At 34.3% G+C, this 26,903-nt stretch overlaps 1 protein-coding gene across 2 annotated transcripts in view; it reads right to left on the reverse strand.

The window, feature by feature from the left end:
- LOC150101593 (serine/threonine/tyrosine-interacting protein-like) overlaps positions 1-26,903 on the reverse strand; it is a 264,341-nt gene that overhangs the window by 79,936 nt on the left and 157,502 nt on the right. For both annotated transcript variants that reach the window (XM_090400470.1, XM_090400471.1), the window contains one exon: positions 10,984-11,020. In XM_090400470.1, the coding sequence (XP_090256596.1) occupies positions 10,984-11,020 (37 nt within the window). The remainder of the gene's footprint in view (positions 1-10,983; positions 11,021-26,903) is intronic.

Here is a 26,903-nt window from a genome sequence, read left to right on the forward strand (position 1 = left end):
ATCCAATGGCAATCCATTCCAATCACACACCAATCTATGAGACAAAAATCTATATCTCACCCCTTCTTTGCATCATTCATTCTCAGCTTCCATGTATACTCTCGTCTTTTCCCCACCCTCTATAAAATGAAAAATTTCATCAACTGAAATCCTGTATAACCCTTTCAGAAGTATGCAAGTCTCAATCATATCACTCTCTTTCTCCTGCTTGCTGGTGTGTGCTGCCTACAAATTCTCAATTCATCTTTAAGAGCAGTATTCTACGATCGTGATATCAATATTTTTAACACTCTCCATTACACTCTTTCTACTGTATCAGAATAACAACAAAAACTACTTGGACTACTGCGTACAGTAGTCCAAGTGAGGTCTTATCAAAGCCTTGTAAAGAGGCAAAATGACATCCTTATCTTTACATGTCAAAGTTCGCTTCAACATTGCAATTATCTGTTGAGTTGTATTTGCAATTTTTGCTACCTGGCTGACGGCCATTATTAGTAGATAATACTCCATGATCATTAGCCTGATCAGTTTCTTCTAGCATAATTGAATCAATATAACACGACATTGGATATCTAATCGTGCCAAAGTGCATGACTTTACATTTACTAACGTTGAACTTACAATCCATTTTCCCATGCCCACAATACCAGCCAATTCAAATCATTCTACAAGCACCTGCATATCAGCAGTATTCCTGATTACCCTACCTATCTTTGCATATCAGCAAATGTACACACCTTCTTGAAATTTCAGCATTCCCATGAACAAAGTACTTAACGTAAAATAAAAATGCATTTTTTGTTTAATATGATTTTGATTTGTATGTTGCCTGTCAGCATTTTTTGTTTAATATGATTTTGATTTGTATGTTGCCTGTCAAATTCTTCGCAATGTCGCTAATGTACAAATTGAATAACAGTGGACCAAGGACTGATCCTTGTGGTACACCACTAGTTACCTTAAATCTTGCAGACTCACATACCCCATCTTTTTGATATCTGTCAGTCAGCCATCCTCTTATCCATGCTAATATTGTATAACCCAAACCCATTTTCTCCAATTTATGCAGCAGTGTGCCATGCTGTATTCTGTCAAAAGCCTTAGCAAAATCCAAAAGTATCATGGTGTATCCATTCCCTTTGTTAAGTTCAATGGTAACATTGTTATAGAGATCAAGTTGCTAAAACATGACCTTCCCTTAGTAAACCCATGTTGTTCATTGCAAGTAGAGATTCGCTGTCAATCCATTTCTAAATGCGAGCCCTAACCAATTTTTCCAAAATCTTCACCACCACCACTCCTGAGATACTAATCAGTCGATAGTTGGATACATCTGTCTTTGCACCACCCTTGTGCAATGGAATTACAATACATTCCTGCAGAATCTTCCCTGTTCTGAGACTCATATTAAACAGCCTGGTCAAAGGAATGGCCTGTTCAGCTGAACACTCTTTTAGCACACGTGCTGATATCCCATCAGTCCCCACGGCTGAATTCTTATTATATTTGTGCAACAGCTCTAATATCTCGTCCTCGTAGACCTGCGTTTCTTCATCTAGTGAAGAGATAACAGTGAGCTGAATGTTGCATACACCAGGTTGAGAGCTTTTAACATATTAAAAGCTAAGTAAATCTACTCAAGTCAATTACCACATGGCCCGAAGATACAGTAAAAAAACTATTTCCATACTACGCCCGTTCCCCAAGAATTTACAGGCTACCGAAAATTCACAAAGAAAATACACCATTAAGGCCTATAGTCGAAGGGATTGATAGCCCGACCTATCACTTAGCCAAAAAATTAGTGGCAACACTTAAGGAGTTGGTAGGTCATTCCCCCTCCTATATCAAAAACACACAACGCTTCATAAACATCATCAAAGACATTACATTAGAAAAAGATGATCTATTAGTCAGTTTTGACGTCTCTGCCCTCTTTACGAATGTCCCAATCAATGACACAATTCTTCTTTTACAGAATAAATTTCCTCCAGATATCACGGCGCTCTTTGCACATGTATTACATTCTGGTTATTTTGTATGGCAAAACACTTTCTACCTACAAAAAGAAGGCACAGCATGGGCTCACCATTATTCCCCCCCCCCCCCCGATTGCTAACTTTTATATGGAACATTTTGAACAACTTGCTCTAAGTTCCTCCCCTTTAAAACCCAAAGTTTGGCTCAGATACATTGATGATGTTTTTGCGATTTGGTCTCATGGCCACCAGACACTTTCCTTAGCCACCTAAACAAGCAACACAAACGTATTCAGTTCACAATTGAAAAACAAAACACACTGCCGTTTCTAGATACGCTTATCACACATCTTCCCTCGGGCAATCTTTCCTTCACTGTTTACTGGAAACCGACACATACTGGTCAATATATATACACATAAACTCCTGCCACCACCCAACACAAAAACTAAGTGTCATCAATACCCTAAAAAACAGGACTCTGAAGATCTGCTCCAGTGAACAGGCACTGAAAAATGAATTTAAAGTGATCAGTGATACTTTTCAAAAAAATGGATAGAACCAAAACACTATTAACAAAATTCTCTACAAGACCTCAATAAAAAACAGTGATAAACCAAACTACAGAAAAACTATAACCATTCCCTACATTAAAGGGACATCAAACAAAATAAACAGAGTACTACAAAAATACAACCTCAAAGCCACCTTTAAATCTCCTGAAAAATTAAAAAGCTTACTCAACTCATCCAAAAACTCTCTCCCTCCGCTGGCCCACCCTGGAGTATACCATATTTACTGTACCTGCAGCATACCATATATACAGGATGCACAATTCCGATCAGACAAAAAGAACATAAACGACACATTAAATATAATAATTATGGTGAAGCTGGCCTTTCTCATCATGCTCTAAATACCTTACATAGAAGTGACTGGAAAAGCACTAGTTGTCTACATCACACCAAAACATAGTATGAACGCAAATTTAAGGAAGCTTGTGAAATCGTTATCAACCACCCCAATCTAAACAATAATGATGGTCTAAAAATCCCATACATATGGAAGACATATATTCGTCCCACGAATCCTTCCTCTCTAAGAACTATAAACAGGACTCTAGAAAATCCAGGATCCTAAATCTATAACAACTTTAATACTGAAAAATAGGACATCACTGTTAAGGGGGAAAAAAAAAAGAAAAAAGGGAAAGAAAAAAAAATCTATAAGGAAGTTTATTCATGTTGTAATTTATAAATAGTTTTTTTTTCTTAAATCAAAAATAACAATTATAATAATAGAAATAGGACATCACTGTTACTGGAAGGAAAACCATCTGTAAGCAAGAATGTTTATTCATGTAATCAAAAATTAAATTAACTTGATGTAATTTTTTTTTTTTTCTTTCACTAGAGGTCATGCCAATTTGATCACGAGTAGCATGTGATGATTGAAACGTTGGGATAATAAAAAGAGTTATTCTAACACGGTTGTAAAATCCATAATTTCAAAAACGAATGTTAGGTATGAATGTATCACTGCAGTAGCTAAACAAGATTCTGACTTAGAAGGGGGGGGGGGTTCAACCACATTCCCATAACTGGTAGCTTTGCACAGGAACTACCACTATTTATGGTACAACATCACGACACAAGTGTAATAACTCTCCATTTGCCTTGCCACTATTATTGCATCTATTTCTGGTAATTGTTATCAGATTTAAATATAGAGAGAAAGTGAATTACCAAGTTACTTAGGTTTGAAAATTCTTCAAATATGAAAGTAAAATCAATCACAATGTGTATAAAATGGGATACACAAGAAATAAGCAATATGCCGAGATGCACTTGAATTTGGTGTTTTTTTTGTATTGGAAGATACAAAGAAAATACAAACTTGAACTCGACGATCAGCACTTCATCTCCTTCAACAATGATCTTCTTCAGTCCTTCTTCCTTATTTGCTTGGTAAGGAAAATTCTAGAAACAAAGAGGGGGACAGCCATGGGTTCTGCATTTCTCTCCCACCTCACAAGCTAATTTCTTCAAGGAAACATTTGAAGAGAAAGCTCTAAACTCTGCCCCATATAGACCCACTGTTTAGCTATGTTTTGTTGATGATTTGCTCTCGATTTAGCTGGGCCATCTTCAATGAATCAGTATAATCACAAGTTGAAGCTACAGCAAAGAACATTAATCCTTTTTACAGAGCTGAGCCATGTGCTGGAGTGCAGTGTTTTATTTTGAAATCACTATATATGGGTGGTTTCAAAATAAAATGAGATTGCAATTAAGCTAAAACTAAAATTAAAATAATTCTGAAATACAATAAAACAAAGCAATTACATAAATAAAATGATTGAATGACACAGCATTAAATATATATTAAAAAAAAAGGGGGGCGAGGAAGAGAAGCACTTTATTGCTTGTCATTTATGGGATAAGACTCTCCCAAATCTTGGCAATGGATAAACAGTCATTCCAATTTAAGTTTGGGATGTAGAAGTATTTCAGCACTTTTTAAATAAGTACTTTAAACACTTAAATCAGCAATAGTATTGGATCAGGGGATATCGATTCCATGCTATGCATAGAGTGGATATGGAGGACATTTTTCAGGTTCATTGTTATTGATATAAGACTAGTGTTCTTGAGGTCATTTCTCAACAGAATATTCTGTCTGTCCTAAGTAGAAGCAATCACACTGAACTTCATAAACACCAGGGAGAGAAAGACGGGGCTGTTTATCTTTCATGAATAGCAACCAGGAGGAGATTTTATTAATAGGAAAGAATGTAAGGAGTAAACTGTGTATCTTATCTTTGCAAATGCCTCTGAGATGCTTGTGATGGTATAGGGATTCACTGTAAAGGTTCAGGGTGCTTAGGAATAGGCTATAAGTGTCCAGGATAGATTTAAACTTCCTTAAGGTAAAGGCATTCTGTAGTACAATGCAATGGATGGTGTCCAGTTCTTGCTGGAGATTCTTGGAATTGGAGCATATGTGTGCAAGCAAAAATTTCATTATGCCTATTTTTTGAGATGGATGGACTGAATCTTGAATGCAGCAGCCTGTGAAGTTAAGTTTATGGTGAACAGATATTGTATTCTTTCTCCATGGTGAAGTTGATGTGTAGGTGTAGGCTGTTAACCAACTTTTGACCTGTCTAATGGCTTTCTTAACCAAAATCAACAGTCTAAACCCACCACCAAATTTCATCGAGGATGGAAAATTAGCCTTCCTGGACCAATCCGAGAATCTCCAACAAGAACAAGGCACCATCCAATGCATCCTGCTACAGAATGGCTTCACCTCAAGGAAGTTTAAACACATCCTTGACACTTACAAGACTATCCCTAAGAACCCTTGTAAAAATCTCACACAACTGTAATTTACTTATGCTTGTCTTTTACAGTATTAAATATACTGAATGAAAATTCCATTAATGAGGAATATGTTTTTGTTTTAAATAAGATAATCTAAAAATATATATGTAATTTGTTTGCATTTATTAATGCAATTATATGCTTAGTATTATCAAAACTGCCATGCAGTAGAAGAATTAAATGTATTTAAGTTATAAACTTACTGTATGCTGTAATCCTTCAAGATTTACATAGAAATAATGCTGCATCTATATTATTATATGTTTGTTTATAATACTGTTCTTATCAAAGTACACTTAAGAAGAAATTAATGCTTCTGGAATTGGGAAATTTTCAGTAGATTTGGAATCATCTGCTTTTATAAGCGCCTCCATAGCGCAATTGAAAGAACGACTGTACATTGCATCCTTCGATTGGAATAGGCTTAAATTCGATTCTCGTCGCGACAGGAGAAATCTTTATCTGGACGATTTCAGTCGAAGGTGAGTTAGCCGACCTCATACGGAGGTAGCAGGGTTTTTTCTCCCGGAAATTCGGGTTTTTCATCCCGCATACAGATAAATCAGCCCTTCAGAACACACACAATTTACAGACACAGAATATCAGTTATGGTGGTGGTGGGCAGTAGATGGCGTTGATTCGTAGTAGATGTTCGGTGTAGTGGTTGAGACAGTTGTAGGTATCCTCCCACGATGAGTCTTTGGACTCCTTGGAGGTGTCAGGAATAATAATAATAATATGTCTACTGAATAATTCCTCAGATCCTGGTGATTACCAAGCAAATAGGCCTATTTCATAAAACATTATCAGTAAAGGTAGCATTAGAGAAACATTACTGTCACAAAGAGAGATCAATCTGGAACTGAAATCTTTTATAACTTTTTTTATATTTAAAAAAAAAAAAACTTTTTGAAAATGCTGTTTAAATTCTCTAATGAATACATTGATGACTGTTGCTGTTTAGGATTTTTTTATGGTGCATCAGAGACTACAATGAAAGATAAAAGTAAGCTAACAAATATCTATATATAAATAAATAAGGTATGACTGGTATATTGAATGTGTAAAAAATAAAATTAAACAGTATGTATATGAAAGTATAGAGCCTTCATAGGTCAATACAGATAAAGCCCTCTGGTTGGAAAGACCTGGGTTTGAATCCCACTACGATAAAGAATCTTTATTTTGTTATTACCAACCAACTATTGAGTTGAGAACAGAAGAAGATATGAGAGTATATAGTTTTAAAATGTTATATACTTGTAAGAATTAATTTCTTGTAAAAATTTAAAATACCAGGTATAAATGGTGTCAGATAAAAATATGCCTGACTGTACAAGGCTTAGGTGGATCATTAAAACAAATAAAATAATGACTGTTCCCATTAACATAACGAGGACAGCTGATTAAAATATGATGAATGGTTAGAGAAGATGAATATTCACAAATAGACATCATAACTCTTCAACAGGAAAGGGACGGGAGGAGAGATGAGTAGGACCTATGCAGAGCCAAGCAGAAATGCAGCCCTATTAACAAATTAAATTCTGGGCTGCCAGAATTTAATTTCAGGCTTAACCTGGTATTTTTCATATTTCAAATGGAATATTAATATTTGTCTTATAATCTGCCTGCAATTTGTGTAGGGGAGAGGCATATGATAGTATTTTAGGGAATGAGCTAACATAGCAGCAACACTGACAGCGTGTTACCTTTGAAAATGACTTAGGATCCAACACATGTGAATGTAAGCATGGAGATTTATCTGAGAGAACAACTTTGTTGGTGCATCAGACTGAGTGCCTCAAAATAGCTACTTGAATCAGTATAAATAATGCACCTTCAGTAGCATTTTAATTGCTACTGGACACAAGAGACTGATTCTGAACTGCCTACATAGGTACAAAATCAAAATAATATGTTTTGTATGTTTGAAAGACAGAGGCAGGTGCTGCAGATTAGTATCTGCACAAGGAAAAGTGCATGGCGGAATTACAGCTGTTTTATGGTGGTGGTGTATTTATTTGCATCCATGCAGTATTGTCTATCCTGATTCTAAAGCTTGGAGTAACTGCTTTTATTCACAAGACACAAGCCAAATGGATGTATGGCAGTCTGACAGGTATTGTACACATTTTCCCACCATGAATAAAAATACTTGGCTACAATGGAATGGTCTGGCAAGGAATTTCCTTGTATATAGCAAGGGTGGCCAACTACGTGTCCTTTTGGAGCCAAAATAATTACAGTAGGACTTAGAAGAGCTGTAACTTTTGACCAATGCGATGGTATGGGAGTGAATGTGCAAATTGCTAGGTGGGTGGTGGGATGCAGAAGCTATGCCTGCAGCCACAACACGTTAGTTACAATTTATTAAATCAAATATAGATCTGATTTAAATGATGACCATTTGAACAAGTTTGTAAGAACTGCTTTGACTAATTACACACCTAATTTTAAGGAGCTAACTAAAAAAACGGATACAAGGAAGGCCTCTACTAGTAAATAAGTAACTAAAATTATTGTGTTCCGACTTTAAAATTATTCTAATTGTTCAAAGTAAACTTCGTTTAACGTGTTTCGAATTAAACTTTTTTACTGCAGTAATTTTTATTAATCCTGTTTTTCTCTCCCTCTTCTCTCTCTCTCTCTCTTTTTTTTTTTTTTTTTTTTATTTGGTTCCTCTTTTTTTGTTGTCTCTTCTCTTTTTGTTTATATTTTCCTGGTAGAGTGTGAAGAGACCATGTGACGTGTGGACGTGAACCGCATCCGGCTTGTGAGCCATGTTGTGGCCACCCCAGTAAAAAGTAAGAACGAGCCTCTGTAGCTCGGTCAGTAAAAATGAAGCCCCTTGGTCGGAGAGACCTGGGTTTGATTCCCAGTTATCTCCATGACATGATGGAGAAGGTTAGCTCCATGATACGATGGAGATAACCGTCTATCTCTGTATCTTATATGGAGATAGATTTTCCCCACCTGGAAACTTGGTTTTTTTATCCCTCAGAACAGGCAAACCAGCCCTATTAACACACGCATCTACAGACACAAGGCACTCCTGGAATAAGGATTAACTAACCTATTCCGTAGGATTTCAGTTTTGAATGCCTGCATGGTAAAGTGTGGGTCTATGAGTGAGTGTAAACCAGGATAAGGAAAGTAAGAACAACTCATTTGCTTCAAAATTCTCCAGTGGCAGTTCTGAAAGCCTGATGGTAGACTGGATCAACTATCAAAAAGTGTACACCTCTAGCAGAAGCATAGATTTTAGACCAAATAATCCAGTCTTGATCTGATAAATTCATGACATAAATGGAGCAATGAACATATCTACACTCAAGGAAGTAGAAGCTAGGACACAAAGAATTTTATCTTTCTTTGGCACTTATCTTGCAAGCAACTGATGTGAGATAGAAATATTAGGTTTTTTTTTTTTTTTTTTTTTTTTTTTGTCAAACACAAGTCACACAAACCTTGCTTCTTTTGCATCTAGGATTATAGTTTGTCCAGGTCAGGAACAATGCAATTACAGCAAAAATGCATGTATATAGTTTTCTATTATGAAAATCTGAAACCCATTTAACAAGCACATTATAGTAATAGCAAACTATTGGCTATCTTTCAAATTGGCAAAGTGATCTACACAAAGGACATTACTTACAGCTTTAGGAAATTGTTCTGTTATCAAGTTAACTTTAATGGCAAATAGAATCACACTTAAAACTCTGTGGAACTCCCTCCTCTTTACGTCAAAGCTCTAAGCTGTGACGTGCACTTTTCCCTTGTTAAGAAAAACTGATAGAATATTTTAAAAGCTACTCTCTTGAAAAAAACACTGCTAAAATGATTTTATTAATTCTCCAGAAATCATAAAAGATAAAGGTTAACTACTTTTTCATCAAGACCTTGCACAAGCAAGTGGTCAGAGCAACTGGATGATATATGTTGGTAATTTTTGGATCCTTACCTGGCTTTGGAAAGGCAATAATAATTGTCTTATTCCAGAATTCTAGAAATTCATTTCTCAATTCTGTTCAATGAGTAAAGCAGGTGAACCATGGAGAATGGGGGACAGATGTTTAATTATCTCAATGTAAATTAAAGGTGCCAAGAAATTATATTCTTGGTTTAATCCTTTATCCAAGTATGAGCAAACAAAGTCTGTGCGTGAAGTAATTTTATGACTGGATAACCTGTATATAGTGGCTAATGACTTCACATCACTTGCCTTAGTATCCCATAATGCAAAACACATATCCTTATAGCATGTATAATGCTATGCATGATTGGTATGGTTTCGACCCTAAGACTACCTAGACTGGTTTCGACCTTTATTGAGGTCACATCAGTGGGAGCCAGACCAAGAACTTCTGAGTAGTGACCAGTCTCATAATGCATGGCATTATACATGTCCATAAGGATATGTGCTTTACATTATGGGATACTAAGGCAAGTGAATTTAGAGCATTAGCCTCTGTATACGAGTTGCCCAGTCATGAAATTACTTCACGAGCAAAGTTTGTTTGCTTACACTAGGATAAAGGATTAAACTAAGAATACTAAGACAAGTGAATTTAAAGCATTAGCCTCTGCATACAAGTTGCCCAGTCATGAAATTACTTCATGAGCAAAGTTTGTTTCCTTACACTAGGATAAAGGATTAAACTAAGAATATAATTTCTTAGCACCTTTAATTTATAATATAACCGAGAGGGAAAACTTTCAACATCTCATAATGGATGAGAGTTGTGTAATGGAGAGTTGTGTAAATAATATTTACACATTGCAAAGGTGGAGCAAGCTAACATCACTCCTATCTCAGCATCTCCCATAATGCAGAACACATCTCCTTGCGGATATGTCTAATCTAATGTTATGCATTATGGGAAGGGCCACTACCCAGACTAGTTTCGACCTTTATTGAGGTCTCTTCAGTGGGAGCCAGGCCCAATGGACATCGATATAGTGACGTCATATGTCACAATAGTTTAACAAAGCCTTGTGATTAAGTTATGTAATAATTTAATCACAAGGATTCATTTTAAGGATACAAACAATGACATTTCTTTATGTGTAATTTCTTTAGAAGAAAAAACTTGTAAACACAAATATGACAACTTATTTATCATGTGAGATTTTACACTGAAATAAAAATCAATTCTTAACTGCAAAGAAGTCTATTTATCAATAAATACTTCGAACTTTTCACTGAAGCCAACAATCAGGTGGATCTATTCAAATAAAACATTATACATAACTAGAGTAATGTTTGTTTGACTTTCCCTGCCATGAAATATAAAATTACACTCCTCAACCATGTGTGCATGCATGCACACATGCACACAGAGAGGGAAGGAGTTCTACAGAACATTTCAATGAGTTGTGCATAAGTTAAGCAAAGAAAGCAGAAACAATGTATGCACAAATTTTAGATTGCTAATGAATGCTAGACCAAAGCATCTAATTTTATGTATTTCAAGATATTGTATGGATAAGAAACTTGATATAATTTCTTCAACTTTTTACTGAAAGAGGATTAAAATGGAATTATATAGTTATGTAACACTTCATACCTCAATTACAGAAAAATAATGAAGCTTCATTCAAATTGAACTTACCCGAAGTGCAAAAGCAGTCGTCAATAAAATTTTTGACCTGAAATTTAAATACCTACATTAGAAAGCTTATCTACTTATATAGATATCTTATAAAATAACATGAACAGTTGCTAAACCTACAGCACATTAGTGCCATGCAGAGAAAAAATTAACCACCATAATTAAAAAACATAGGGTTTTAAAATAATATCTCTCAGAAAGGAAAATAATTAATAATAATAATCGATGCCTTTCAAAAAATGCATATGACCTATTAAATTCATTTTGTCTATCCATCTATAAGTTATTCTGAGCTTCTTTTAAGAAGAGAATATTTATTGAAACTTGGTATTTTTATTATTATGGTATAGGCACCTAAATATAGTACAAAGACCCTCATCACAAGAGACCCAAACTATCTACACAATCTATCATATCTCTCCTTAAATACATTAACAAACAAAGTACACAACTGATAATGGCAACCCATTCAACTCATTCACTACTCTCTAAGTGAAAAATCTAGTCCTCACACCCCTGCTACCATGCTTTACTCAACTTCCAAGGATGACCTCTTGTTCTGCACCCTCTAACTGAGTTCTGAAACAATTTTCCTGCATCGATCCTATAAAAGGTTTATATATGTTTATCCACTCTTTCTGGCCTATCAGCCAAATTCTGCAATCCACACATTCAATCTGTCCTCATATGGAACATTCCACAGATCACTCACCACCTCTGTCAGTTACCTCAATGCTCTCCAGCACTTCCTCACCCCAAGAAACCGAGGGGACCAGACCTCAGTATAATAATTCAGGTATGGATATATCAAGGCCTCAAAAAGAGAAATAACTTCCTTAACTTGTGTTTTCTTCAATATTCAAGTAATCATATGAGCTACCTTAGCAATAAGCCCTCTAAACTTCAACTCTGTCTATCACCATCCCTATATTCCTAGCTTTATCTATTTCCTGGAATACAGTTCCATCAAGTGGTACACAGCTTGTAACTGATTTATCCCAAAATGCATAACTTTACATTTCTTCACATCAAACTGATACCCATTATTATCTTCTACCCATACTAACAGCCTATTTAAATCATCCCGCAAGCTCTCCACATTGCATCACATAGAGTAATAGATTAACTATTATTCTACCTAATTTTGTATCATCAGCCAACAATTGAATATTTCCTTTCAGATTATTTCCTATATCATTTATGTACAAATTAAATAGCAATGATTCTAGCATGGAACCTTGTGGCACACTAGTTACCTGCTTTCTCCTGAATTCTGCTCCTCGATATACTACTTTCTGATATCTCTCCAGCAGTAACTCTCTTATCCATATAACCAGTGTCATATCTTCCCATTTGTTTTAATTTGCAGAACAGTTCTATGTGATATTCTCTCAAATGCCTTTGCAAAATCCAGCAGAATTATCATGTAGCCATTTCCTTTATCTAACTCAGCAGTCCCTCAATTATAAAAAGTTAGCAAATTATTAAGGCATACTGCCCCTCAGCGTATCATATTCTTATCCACCCATTCTTGAATTCTCTTTTTGACCAATTTTTTCAGTACTTTGAATTTTGCCCTCTTTCCAATCCCTTGGAATTCTACCAGACTTAAAATTAAAGAGCCCAGTCAGAGTAACTGCCATTTCACTTGCCCAAAATGCAACTCTTGATATCCTATCTAAACCAACAGCTGTATTTACAGTGATTCTGCAATATCCTAAGAACCTCAAAATTTATCCACCTCTGCTCTCACATCAGTTTCTGTCACATATGTCACAGCATTAACCTCACTTGGATGATATACCCTTGCAAAGCAGTCACTACGTAATCATTATATCTGCTTCTGTCAGCTCGTCACCATTAGCGCTCATTAAGAGGTTATTCTTCCATACTGATTCTTCTTCTAACTTACCACGTAATAAAAGAACTCTGAGATTTCCATTGCCCTGCTCAGTTAGTCTCTTATCTTAATCTGATTTTGCCTTCTTTATCATACTGGTCATCTTTCTCCTTATATACCTTTCACAACAATTTACTTCTTATCTATATCACTTCTTATCTTATCTATATTAAGGCCGCCATAATAATCACTCAATGTACTAATTTGGTGATGCATGTCTTCTACATAATCCCTGGAACTTCCCCCTCAGCCTACAGTAGCAACCAAGTGTATATTTTGCCTCAGTGGTCTCAATCTCACACCAGACTGCCATGTCTCCTATTCTATATGACTGCAATTTATTTTCTATGAAAATTTAATTTGTTTATCATATCAAATGATAACAATTAACAAATTAACTAAGAAAGTAGGCAATGGTTTAATTTAGTTGTATAATAAATGTTACATGTGTATTTATTGTAACATTTATTATACAACTAAATTAAACCATTGCATAATAAGTAAAAATATTTCTCTTTACTCTAGACAAAACAATAGCCTTCTTCCCAATCATTGTTGAATTTATAGGTTCGTTGTTTTTTTTTTTTATTTGGATTACTCATCTTGGGGCAAAATTTTTAAACAAGAAAAAACAATGTATGGTCAAAGCACGCTGACAACACTGGTAAAGTGGTGACACATCCCTCAAGTGCACGGTTGCCAGTAGATTAAATACATAATAAACAAATGCACAAAATTGGTACTGGTAACACTGGCACTTAAAGACAGAGGAATTACAAAATGTTCGTAATATAACTTAAATGTTAACACTGTTTACAATTTCAATAAATATTACTAGAAGAAGACTTATACTTTCCAGTTTGAATTTTATTTTTGCCATTATTTAATAATTGACAGTGAGTGCATGCAAATAGCTCCACAGGTGCATTTGTGCCCAAAGGGTACAGGGAAACTGTAGCATCTCATTAAGTCTCCAATCCCCTTTTACTTTCTGAAATAACTACCTTATTCAATATTTTTTGCTATTTTTCCTTCTGCACAATCTGCAAATTGATTCATTTGATATCAGCACCTCTTCAATTCACCTCTATCAGTGTAGCAGGAGACTGACAGTCTCCACTTTCTCACTCTTCTTTTTTTTTTTTTGTCCAACAAATCCTTCACATCCTCACTCATAAAATACTGTTCACCTCTCAGATCATAAGTTCCAACCAAAACAATTAGTTCTTTAGCCTTACCTTTCTACATTCATATGGCATGACTAATATCATTCATTTTTGCACCAGGGAAACATGATTTTGTTACACTTTTGTTTAAAACCTTTTTTTTTTTGATTATTTATATATTATTATACTTATTACATATATAAAAAATTTATTTTATTTTGTTAATTTATTTTTGTGTATAATTGTTTTCTTTTTCTTTCTCATCTGTCAGATGATGAGTTGAGTCCCCTATGAACAAATCTTTGCCATCTGGTTCCATTTGGCCATATCTGTTATCTCTCTGAATCTCATTGTGACCTTTCTTTTAAATGTATCAATTATCGAGATCCCTGATTAATCTATGGTGTGGTCATCAGGATATTGAAAAAGAAAGGTTGGTCAGGAATTATGTTCAAAGGGAGCAAGATAATAGTCAAGTGCTCTATAAAGGATGGCAAGGTTTTGTTAAAGGTATGTATGAGTATATCTTGCTTTAGCTCAAGTATATCTGCTCATGTACTGTAACAGAGTGACAGCAGCATTGGATAAGGAGGAAAAGATAAACCAGGATACACCCAATTCTCCATTTACAAGGTAGACTGGTTCCAGAAAAAAAAAAACCGTGTAAAAAAGAATACAGTGCATAAGAAAAAATAGAATAGTTCTAGTGAAAAACCCGATACAAACAATGAGTTATTTTCAAACAAAACATATATGCATCTCTTAAAGAAAATAGTGTGTCACTAATAAAACAGAAATTCGAAAAGGTCCAAATACACCCATGCATAAGGTTATTAGTTAAATTTTATTCGCTGTCACTTTCTGAAGTAGCCGTATTCTTTTGTGTGAGAGTGGAATTAAATCACTTCCATCACTTGAAACACTTTGGCAGTCCTGTTCATACTGCAATGGTGAAATGTTTTCTTTAGTAAAAGAATTAAATTAGCACTCATTTCCAATAATTCTGAAGGTTGATTTTTTTTTTACCACAAACTCTGTAATTAATCGCTGAAATCATATTTTGACTAGATCTTTGTATAATTCTTCATATTGCACTATACATGACTTCAGTTCAAGTTTAAAACTGTTCAGCTCGTTCAGTATTTGGATCATGTGTAAGAAAATGACTTTGCAATTTTGCTAGCCATTCTTTAATTAATCCTGCAGTGAGTGGATTTTTTCATAGAGATTCTCAAGGACTGCTTCTATTATTTCGTCATCACTAACAGCCTTGTCAACCATAAATTCATCAATATCAGCAAACGAAAAATCATTAAATTCTTCTCTGCCAACTGCATGTGCTAATCTGATGATATTGGGATATTCAGTTGTATGCAAAGGTAGAGGGGTTTTTCTTTTTCACACATTCTGGCTAAGTAACTTTCCAGCATGCCTTTGTTGATGGTTTCAGTTCTGATAATGCCAACTTAGCAACTTCAATGCAATCCAAAACAGAGAATGTCTTCCTCACATCAACAACTGTCAGTAAATTATCCTTATCTAGTTTATCCAAAATGCATTGGAATGTTCTTCTTATGTAGTAAGTTTTGAAGGTGGCGATCATACCCTAGTCTAGTGGTTTGTATTAGGTGGCACAAAACAAAATTACACATTCAGTGTTCTAAAACAGGATGGACAGGCACATTGTTTATAATCAATAAAACTTGAAAGTCCAGATTTTTTTCCATCAAATAGCATTTAACCTCTGGAACAAAACATTGATGGAACTATTCATTAAAAATTTCTTTTGTAACCCAACCTTTTTATTTGCCTTCCAGTGCACTGGTAACGTGTTAAAATCCACACTTTTCATTACCAGCAGTCTCAGGAATCGATTAATGAGTAATGGTTTTAATATATGATCTCCTGAAGCATTGCTGCAAAATAATAGTCACATGATGCTTACCAACACTTTTTTGCAATTTTTGCTATATAAGTTCTACTTGGCATTTGTCTACATTCTGTAGTGTAGAGTAATCCCTGATATTTAAAACATCGAGGGATTCCCCAGAATTCGAGTTAAAGTACATATGTACCATACTAGGAAATGATAATCTTAATGGAAATACCATTTTTAACAGAACTGAATTCAAACAGAAATTTTAAAAATAAGTGCAATTTGAACCTGTTAAATCAAAATATACAGTGTAAAAATAGAAAATTGCTTTTGTTTTCTAAACAGTGTTATTTCAAAATCATGTAAAAAAAAGCTGCATAAAAAGAGAATTAGCTGTACTTCTGGATTCTGCCAAGGCATTTAATAGGATTTCACACTGAAGGTTTTTCTACAAACTCAAAGGGGCTTGCAAAATAAACTTGATATGAATTGGAGAGTGGCTGACTAATATGTGTCAAAAAGATGTATTACAGTGTTCACCTCAGGTTCTATATTTGGGTTTGGTTAGTTTTTGATTTGAATCTTTGAATTTTTTGATTTTACATCCAAAGCAACTAAGGCTATGCAGCAAATGTAATTATATCTGTAAATTGTGTATTCCTCTGGCCAATTCTTTGGGAATAAAAACCAAGTTTCCAAGAGGAAAAACTCTGCCACAACTCACCTTCAATTGAAAAGCCATGATAAAGGTTCTTCACAACCTAGATAAGAGGATAAGTACCCACATCTTTCTAACCAATCTCTGTACTTGGCTAGTGTTGTTTAACAGGTATATAAATGCTATTGGGGAGAGTCTTGAGTATGATGTTGAGCTATTTACTAATGATGCTAAGTAAGGGAGAGTGATAAGACATGGATGTAGCTGATTGAACCCCTGCTGAATGATTTGAACAGATGGGTTATACCAGCAAATAAGAATGTCAGTTCACTGTTGCCAAATGTAAAGTTACACATTTTAGATGGAAGCAGAGTATTTTATTAATGGAGAATAAAGGTATATATATCTTGATGTCTCTAGTTTCATCAGTTTCAACAACCCCTCCCCCCCCCCAAGTCTCTAGTTTCATCAGTTACTTCCAAGTAACTGATGTTGGAAGTAACTGATGAAACTTGAGACTTGGGGGTTGTTGTGAACTGTGAGTTAATGTTTTGGAGTTCACAAACACTTACTATAACTTAACTACCTGTTAAGGTGCTTAAGTCAATTAATATGATAACAGTACTATTAAAGAGAACACTAACTTGTGGGAAGCTATTCCACCACTTCATGTGTGTAGATATGGTCACATGGGTCCCAAGGAAATGGAGAGGCAGTTGGAAAAGATTCAGCAATGCACCACCACAAAGATGATAACTGGCAATATATGGAATTGTGCATATGAGAAAAGATTTAGAGTGTAGTCTTCAAAGTTGGAGGAATAGACAGAGGAGATATGATAGAAACATACAAATTAATAAGGGGAATCTTATAATGTAGACACAAGTGAGATTTCTTAGCTTATATATGGTGGAGGCAGAACTCAAAGGTCATTCCTGGAAGCTGGGTGTTGTTAGGAAGCATTATAAGGTCTAGATTTTTCTCATATGGTAAGTGCATGTGAAATTAATTACTATTAGATGTCATGAGTATGTCTTCAATAAATGCATTTAAGGAGAGATGCAACAGGCATTTAAGTATGAATATCCAAATAGGCTCTGACTCAATGAGTTCTTGGACTCCTTGAAGGCACATTCATGATAATTTCAAATGATTCAATTTTAAAACAGCAAAAATTGAGCAATACAAAAGCTATATCTATAATTACATGCCAAATATGAGTCTAGGTTCAATCACTGTGATAATTATCACAGTGATTGAATCTAGTGAATGGCATCATAATGATGCCATTAATTATAATTAACAGCATCACTTCAAAGCTCTTATAAAACGCCATTTTCGTGACTTTAAAATGCTATTATAAAACACCTTTTTCGTAACTGTTTCAATTACATTGTTGACTACTCTTTCTTTTTTTCCAAAAAAAAAAAAAAAAAAAAAGCCAGTATATTCTGATATGGCCAAAACTTATGATAATTACAGAGAAATGAGACGATAGATCCTGCTGACCTAAAAAACCACTGGAGTATATTTTACATATTGAGACTATTAATACACTTAGATAAGCAAGTCCAGTTTGTTTGTTTATTTTTTAAGTTAGGCCCATACACGAGAGGGTGGTTGATCAACCTATAGTACATTAGGTTGTATGTAAGTATGTTGTAAATTTAAAATAAAATGCCAAAGATTGATGCCTGCCTGATTAGCTGAGTGATTAACATACTCACCAACCAAGGTGGCTATAGGTTTGAATTGCACTGCCTGATTGTGCTTAGGTGGAAGCTGAATTTCATTGCTCAATGTGACCGCAGTCCTGCTTATCAGAGGCCTGAGGTGCCTTGAAAACATTCCATGTTTGGTCTCTAGAGTAGTGTTTCCAGATTATGCAAAAAAAATAAATGAAAAACACAATGGGTTTATAATCTTCATGGATGGAATTACATTAAAAATGCAATAATTTGTGGGTGCAGAAAAAAAAAAAATGTAGTAAGAGGTTTGGGTTAATGAGAACATTATGACGGGGATGCTGGCAACATATATTATGTTACATAATGAGTTCTTCAAACAAACAAACTTACTGTTTTCTGTACTTCTGTATGATAACAGCAGAGCAGTTTAAGAAAATGGATACAGGCAGTGCCTGACTTACATAAAAGTTACATTCCACAAACTTTATATACTTCGAATTTTACATAGGTCACATTTAACCCCCTACCCATTAATCATATCCAATTGCTTACACATTTACAGTAAGTGTATGTCAGTAGTGCATTACTATACCTGAAAGATTTCTATTAGCCCCAGTCACAGGATGCACACAAATTAGATTTCAGTATGCAATTATTAATGAAAAATAACATATAAAGTATTAATGGTATGGGAAAACAGAAAAAAAAATTCTAATTTGGCCACTTAACCATCTATAAGAACAATCTTAACCATCAAGAGATGACTGAACAATCGCTTCTTTCTTTCTTCTCTTCATAAGGCTCTTGATAAAAGGCTAAAAGCATCATCCATTTCTCTTTGAACTTTTAAGACTAGGAAGCATTATGATCCATCCTCCAACTGCTTCATCCACCTTCACATTGACATTAAAAACATCTTTGCCAGGTTCTCCAGAAATTTTCACCATGAAAAAGCGTTAATGTTAAGTTATGGAAAAGCATCACATTCAGAATGTTGCATGTGCACACAGAAAGGGGAACTAAAAGTAAAATCATTTGAAATGCTTGCCATGATGCAAAAATTGACTTCAAAAACTGCTAAATATGCAGCAGAACACATTATGTACCTGGTACAGAATTTTTAGAAGATAATTACCAGATAATTATCATTTTTTTCCCTTTACAATTTTCATTTCTAGATCAATTCTGGTACATTTAGACATGCAGTCATTTACCCATTTCTGTTCCTTTTCCATTGTTTTTTTTATCCCATCATAAACAAACACTAAAATTACAAAAGTGCATGAATATAAATATATAACACATCCATTTTCAATATTAAGGAAAACACAAGCATGCACTGCATAGGCTGTCTGACTTGTGGACAACTACTATTAAGTGGCCTGCAAGTAACGTATATGTGGTAAGTAAAATTTTTATAACTTGAATTTTTTTTCTCCACTTTCAGGAGAATTTGCATTAAGTCTGAATTTACATAAGTCTAGGACTGCCTATAGTAACTCACTTCATATAACCTTGGCTACAATTATTCTTACATGTTCAAAACAGTCACAAAAACAGTGAAGTGGTATTTATAAACTACTTACAAATTTCATTACTGAAATAAGTTCTTAGATATACTTGATTGACTGAGTAAAATATTTAATATTTTTTATATTATCATCTCATTCTATCTGTAGCAGCATTAAGCTGCAATACATAATAAAAATTAGTCAGCATGTATAAAATTAAAGATAAAAAAAACATGCCTATTGCTGACAAAAATAAAGCATACAGCAAAGCTAGATATATATATAAAAAAAATTGTGTAGCTGATGGTATTGAAATAGAACAAGCCCTTTGGATAGAAAGACTTGAGATTGAATCATGTCTGGGACACTAGGGACTATTATAAGAACTTTTCAACTGAAAGCAAGTTAGTTACTCTCGTATAGAGGTGGCATGGCTTTTCCTCAAGTAAACTTTGAATTTTTATTCTAAAAAAAGAGACAAACTAGTGCGAAAATACATACTTTGGCAAATATAATTATTATTATAATGGTGTCTCCATGGAGTCAGAAGACTCATTGCAGGAGACCCTACATTGACACTAACCATTATTCACAGAATACCTATCATTACTTCTTAAACTCATTCACAGATGAAACACTCACAACCACATCTGGCAATGCATTCCACACATTCACCACCCTCCAAGCAAAAAAGTCTAGTCCTAACACCCTTGTTAACCACACCTCTTACACAATTTCCAGGGATTACCCTTCATTCTCTCCCTTCTTGCAGTGTACAGAAAAAGTCACAGTATCAATCCTAAAAGTCCCATTAATAACTTATATCATATCTCGTCTCTTATGCTTATCAGCTAATTTTTGGAGCCCACAGACCTTCAATCCATCCTCAAGGAAACATTCCACAGGCCAACAACAATCCTTGTCACTCACCTCTAGATCCTCTCCACCACTTCATCACCAAGGAATACAGGTGACTAGATCTGTGTAAAACAGTCCAGATGTGGCCTAATTAATGCCTTATAAAGTGAAACAATACCTTCCCTATTATATGTAATCTCATCCAAAGTGGTGCATTACCTTACACTTCTTCTTCTTTGAGTGCCATCTCCTATCGGAGGTCGGCGACCACCTTGGCAAATTTTGAGCGATTCTCAGCTATTCTGAGCAGTCTCTCAGAGTTCATACCAGTCCACTGTCTGATATCTTCCAGCCAAGATTTTATTCGTCTTCCTTGTCCTCTTCTTCCATTTATCTTCCCTTTTATAATCAATTGAAGTATCTTATATTTTTCATTATGAAGTAAGTGACCAAGATATGCAGTTTTCCTTCCTTACACTTAGCCACGTTCAACTGGCAGCCATTTATCTCTGCCCATACTGCCAGCATATTTAAGTCATCCTGCAAGATATCTACATCACCTTCATTGACTATCCCTCTTCCCAATTTTGCACCATCAGCAAACAAGTGGATATTTCCTGTCAAATTATTTCCAATATCATTAATGTACAAATTAATTAGTGGTATACCTCAGGACCAAGTAATGAGCCCTGAGGTACACCACTAGTCACCAGCCTTCTACTGGACTCAACTCCTCCATAAACCACTCTTTGTCCATCAGCCATTCACAAATCACCAGCTTCCGACCCATTCTCATTTGCTCTAATTTGTGCAACAGAGTTCCATGTGGAATCCTGACAAATGCCTTTGCAAAGTCCAGCAGTATCACCAAGTAAGGCTTTTCTTTATCCAACTCTACTGTTACTGTATTAACAGAGTTACTAAGGCAAGACCTACCCTTCACAAAACCATGTTGCCCCCTTATAAAGTATCATATTTCTGTCCGCTCAGTCCTGAATTCTAATTTTTATCAAACCAAAACCACTCCTGATATACTGATTTGCCTATAATTTGATATTTCTGTCTTGGAGCTTCCCTTATGCAGTGGAATGATTTTCCCTCTTACCATTCTATTGGAACTTTACCAGAACTGAGGCTTAAAATAAACACCTTAGTCAAAGGAGATGCTAATTCTCTTGCACATTCTCGTAACACGTGGGCTGATATGCCATCTAACCCTATGGCAGTGTTAGCATTAAAGTTCTGCAATATATTAAGCGCCCCTCTTTCATCTCTAGTCTCTCATCACTCAGCGACACATTAGGCATTGCAATATCACACCAAGATGGTACACGTTTGCAAAATGATCACTTAGTAACTCAACTATTTGATTTGCTTCTGTTACTTTCTTACCATCAACACCTTTTAAAGTCATCCTTCCATAGTTATTCCTCCTTTTACTTGCCACATAGTGAAAGAACACCTTAGGATATTTCTTTTGCACTCATCAGCTAGCTTCCTCTCATAATTAGCTTTGGTCTTCGTAACATATAGGCTACCCTCTTTGCCTGCACCTTGTACTGCTCATCAGTATGCAGATCGCCTTTTTCTTTATACTTCCTCCTTTTCTTTATCTGCAACTCCTGCTTAATAATACTATTCATCTATCTTACTCCTACTTGATTTATCCTCCTGACTCTGGGTATACAGTCTGATACTGATTTCCTTAAATATCCTTTGACAATCTTCTCATGCAGCATCAACATATCTCTCTTCTCATAACATAGCACTGCTGAAAGTTGACTTCTCAGATTTTCATAATCACCAGCCTTGTAATTCCATATATACTCCCTTAACAGAAAATTCTGCACTTCTTACAATCTCATAGATCAAAACTACATGATTGGATTCCCCAAGTAAGACAGTGTGACTAAATTGGTTATTGATATGTTCTCTGATGCTATTGCCAAATCCAACACTCTTGAACCTCTTGTCCCTTCCATTACATGTGATCTCAGGTAATTATATCTTAACTCTATAAACTCCATTTCCTTCCTTCCTTGACCATTCCTTCTCCCAATCTATGTCCTTATAGTTAAAATCCCCCATAATAATTACACAACCTGCACTCATTATGTAAATTTGCCGATGCATACTATTTACATTCTCCCTTATACCCCCTGGTTTATTAGAGCAACCAATTACATATTTCATCCTGTTGATCTCTATCTCACATCAAATAGCCTCAAATGAACTGCCCTCTGCATACCTGTCCTCTTGAGGCACTTCTACTCTTTTTCGCTTCAACTCTTCGTCTATCATTAGCAAAATCCCTTCCCTATTCTATCCTCCTTGAAAATACTATATCCCTTATATTCTATCCCTATATCAATTCTTAGTCAATCAAGTCTCACTAATTCCTATAATTTTTGGTCAAGTTGTACTAACTAATTCCAAAAATTCCTGCATGAGAAAATTCAGAAAAGGAATACATTTGTTATTTTCTACTTTCAGGGTTAATTTGATTCTTGGGTTTATTGAATTTTGGGAAGTTATACTGATTAATACTTGCCTATGCATTCCTTAATTTGTGATTAATTTTTTGTTTATTTAAAAATAATTTATTAACTAAAACATTTTATTGTAATTTATTTTGAATATCAATTAATGCAGATGTATATATTCTCCTGCAGCTGATAGTGCACATAATATCACATGCTTTCAATGGAATTGTTATTCTATTTTTTGTGTTTTCCTGTAATTGTATTGACAATAGCTATTAAACTTAGCTAAAAATTTTACGAATAATGACATTTAAATTAAATGTGATTCCAGTAATAATATTTTATGATGAATTTATTTATTCATTTATTTAGCTTACTGTTGCAGGTACTATTTTCTGGTGCTGTCCTTCATGGAGATGATCGCATATGTTTTCTCCAGCCCTAAATATAGGGAGTTTGCATTTCACATTCCTGTCCACTCTCTTGTTTTCTAAATATAATTTTTCCTCCTTCCCACTTCCCCTTGCACGTTCAGCCAAGTAACTTGGCTTATTTGAAACCTAATTAATTCTGTTGTAATGCAGTCAATCTTATTTACAATGAGTAAACTGCATGTATTCTTCTAGTGAGTTTGCTTGTTTTGTGGATGAAAAATCAGTTTCCAGAGGGGAAATCCCTGCCATCATCATGAGATCAGTTAATGCACTTTTAGTTAGAAAGCTTAGATAATTGTTCTTTTTGCATCCAAGAGGGATTTGAAACTAGATATATTTAACCAAGGGACAGTGTCAAATCCAACTGAGATATGGAGGCTCTTTTTCTCTTTTCCCTACCCTTTTTTAACTTTAATTCTCCTCCATTTTTAGGCATAATTTCTGTGTCTGAATTGTACCTATAGTTCTTTATCATTTTTCATTCTTTCATCTTTTAATATTGATAACTTTTGTATGTGATATATTGAGTAGAAATCACTATATCTATAGTTTGAACATCATTACCAATTTTAGACTTCTTCTCCTATCCAATAACTGAATTACAAAAATGCTTTGCTATTCTCCATCTTAAGGAAAAATTTTGTTCATTCAACAGTCCAATATTTCAATTTGGCTACCTTTTTTATGCATCTCTCCCATTCAATGTAACATGAAAGTTCATTTTATGATATTTTCTCATACTCATAATTTTTGTTTTCCCATGTCCTCTTTCCTTTTTTTTGTATGCAATCTACTAGTATCTGTAATGATTTATCACAGTCTGCTAAATACCACTGTATCACTAGCATAGCAGATTTAATTAAAACCTAATGATTTTCATTTCTCTTCTCACTTATAACCCTCATGATGACAGAATTTTCTTAGTAAATAAATATGTTTATCATAATTTATGAATTTTCAGATACAGTTTAAAATACGATGTATTAAAAATCTTATTAATCAAAGAAGTTTTTACATAATTCTTACTTTAAAATTAAATACTATATAAGGGTCTCACTAATTCACAATATATCCCATTCTTATCCTAATTTTCTCCTGATTAATTTAAAAACCATATCAGTAAGAATAACAACAAATGTCCTTTAGCAAAAAAAAACGGTAAATGGAAGAAGGGAAAGGAAAATAAGAAACTGAGATGAAAAACATGGAAGCAATAATCAAAGATAAGAAAGAAGCAATAAACAACAGATAAATACAAGATCACTAGAAGCAGAAATGAATTATAAACCCAAAACACCAATAGCAAAAAACGTGAAAAGAATTGAGAAACATGGAATCACGTCATAGCAAAATCTTACAGGGAAGAGAATAAACATATAAAATTTTAAAAAACATGAATAAAGATGTAAAAGAAACAGTTAATCAAAGAGAAACCTGGCTTGACTTCTTCCAAAACTTATGGCAAGATAATAACAAAGCTAAAACTGATATAATGCTAACCACTATCTGTACAGTAGAAGAAATAATATTATAAGAAATTCAACAACATATAAAAATAAATCAGGATAATCCTCTGGAGAAGATAGAATAAATATATAACTTATTAAATATGCAGGCATCATGTTTGTTATATGACTATTAAAATTATTTATCACTATATGGCAGCAAAGAAAATTACCAGAAAGTTGGAATAAGGCTATTATCATTCCAATATATAAAAGAGGGATAAGTGTAACTGTGAAAACTACAGAGGAGTAAATCTTGTCCTAAATACTGATTATATACATGAATATTAACATCAAAACTCAAATTATATGTAGAAGAAAAACCTTTGCAAAGAACAAAATGGCTTTGTCATATTATAAATTAAAGATACTAAGAAATTATATACTTAGTTTAATACTTTATCCAAGTGTAAGCAAAGTTTGCACCTGAAGTATTTTCAGGAATGGGGCAACTCGTATACAGAAGCTAATGACTTCACATCACTTGCCTTAAATCCCAAAACGCAAAGCACATATCCTTACAGACATGTATAATGCTATGCATTATGGGAAGGGTCACTAGCCAGACCAGTTTCAACCTTTATTGAGGTCTAATCAGTAGGAGACAGACCTAGAGGTGATACTAAGGTTGAAGTAAGGCAAAGTTATTTTCATATACGAGTAGCCAAAAGGTGCCACACTTTATTATTAAAATATTAAGGTGGATTAGAGATAGTTGTTGGATTTTTTTCCACTTGGTTATATTATAAATTAAAGATACCAAGAAATTATATACTTGGTTTAATCCTTTATCCAAGTGTAAGCAAACAAAGCAAACGAGTTGCCCCAGTCCTGAAAATACTTCAGGCACAAACTTTGTTTGCTTACACTTGGATAAAGGATTAAACCAAGTATATAATTTCTTATAATCATTAATTTATAGTATAACCAAGTGGAAAAACTTCAAACTATCTCTAATGCAGAGTATTTTAATAATAAGGTGTGACACCTTTTGGCTACTTGTATATGAAAATATGACTTCTGCATTACTTCAACATTAGTTTCATCATTTTCAAAACCAGTCTGGGTAATGACCCTTCGCATAATGCATAGCATTATACATGTCTGTAAGGATATGTGCTTTGCATTATGGGATACTAATGCAAGTGATGTGAAGTCATTAGTTTCTATATACAAGTTGCCCCAATCCTGAAAATACTTCAGGTGCAAATTTTGTTTGTTTATGCATGGATAAAGGATTACCAAGTATATAATTTCTTGGTATCTGTAATTTATAAAACAAAATGGCTTCTGAAAAAGACGATTATGTATTGACCTAACTTTTACATTAAAAATCCTAATTGAAAAGCACTGTGAATCTAACGTAGCAACAAACATAACATTATATCCAGAAAGTATTCCAAATCAGCTATCAGTAATAATCTAACATGCATTAAAACAATCAAACACTGCATGAATCAGTGAAAAATTTATAAAAATGGAAACCAATAAACAGAGTCTGTTAAGGATGTCCAATGTCACCACTCATTTAATACTTAGATGAAATAGTAAAGTAACACAAGAAATATATAAAACCAGCATTTCAACTAGATTGTGGAACTATACTCACTACCCTGTTGTGAAGTTGACAAAATAATCATAGCAATTGTGGAACTATACTCACTACCCTGTTGTGAAGATGACAAAATAATCATAGCAATTGTGGAACTATACTCACTACCCTGTTATGAAGATGACAAAATAATCATAGCAATTGTGGAACTATACTCACTACCCTGTTGTGAAGATGACCAAATAATCATAGAAGACTTAGAAGATAAAGTGAACTACAGATTTTCCTT

Source organism: Typopeltis vanoorti, chromosome 11 (genome assembly GCF_054136105.1).
Source record: "Typopeltis vanoorti isolate ZY-2024b chromosome 11, IOZ_Tvanoo_1.0, whole genome shotgun sequence".
Lineage (NCBI taxonomy): Eukaryota > Metazoa > Arthropoda > Arachnida > Uropygi > Thelyphonidae > Typopeltis > Typopeltis vanoorti.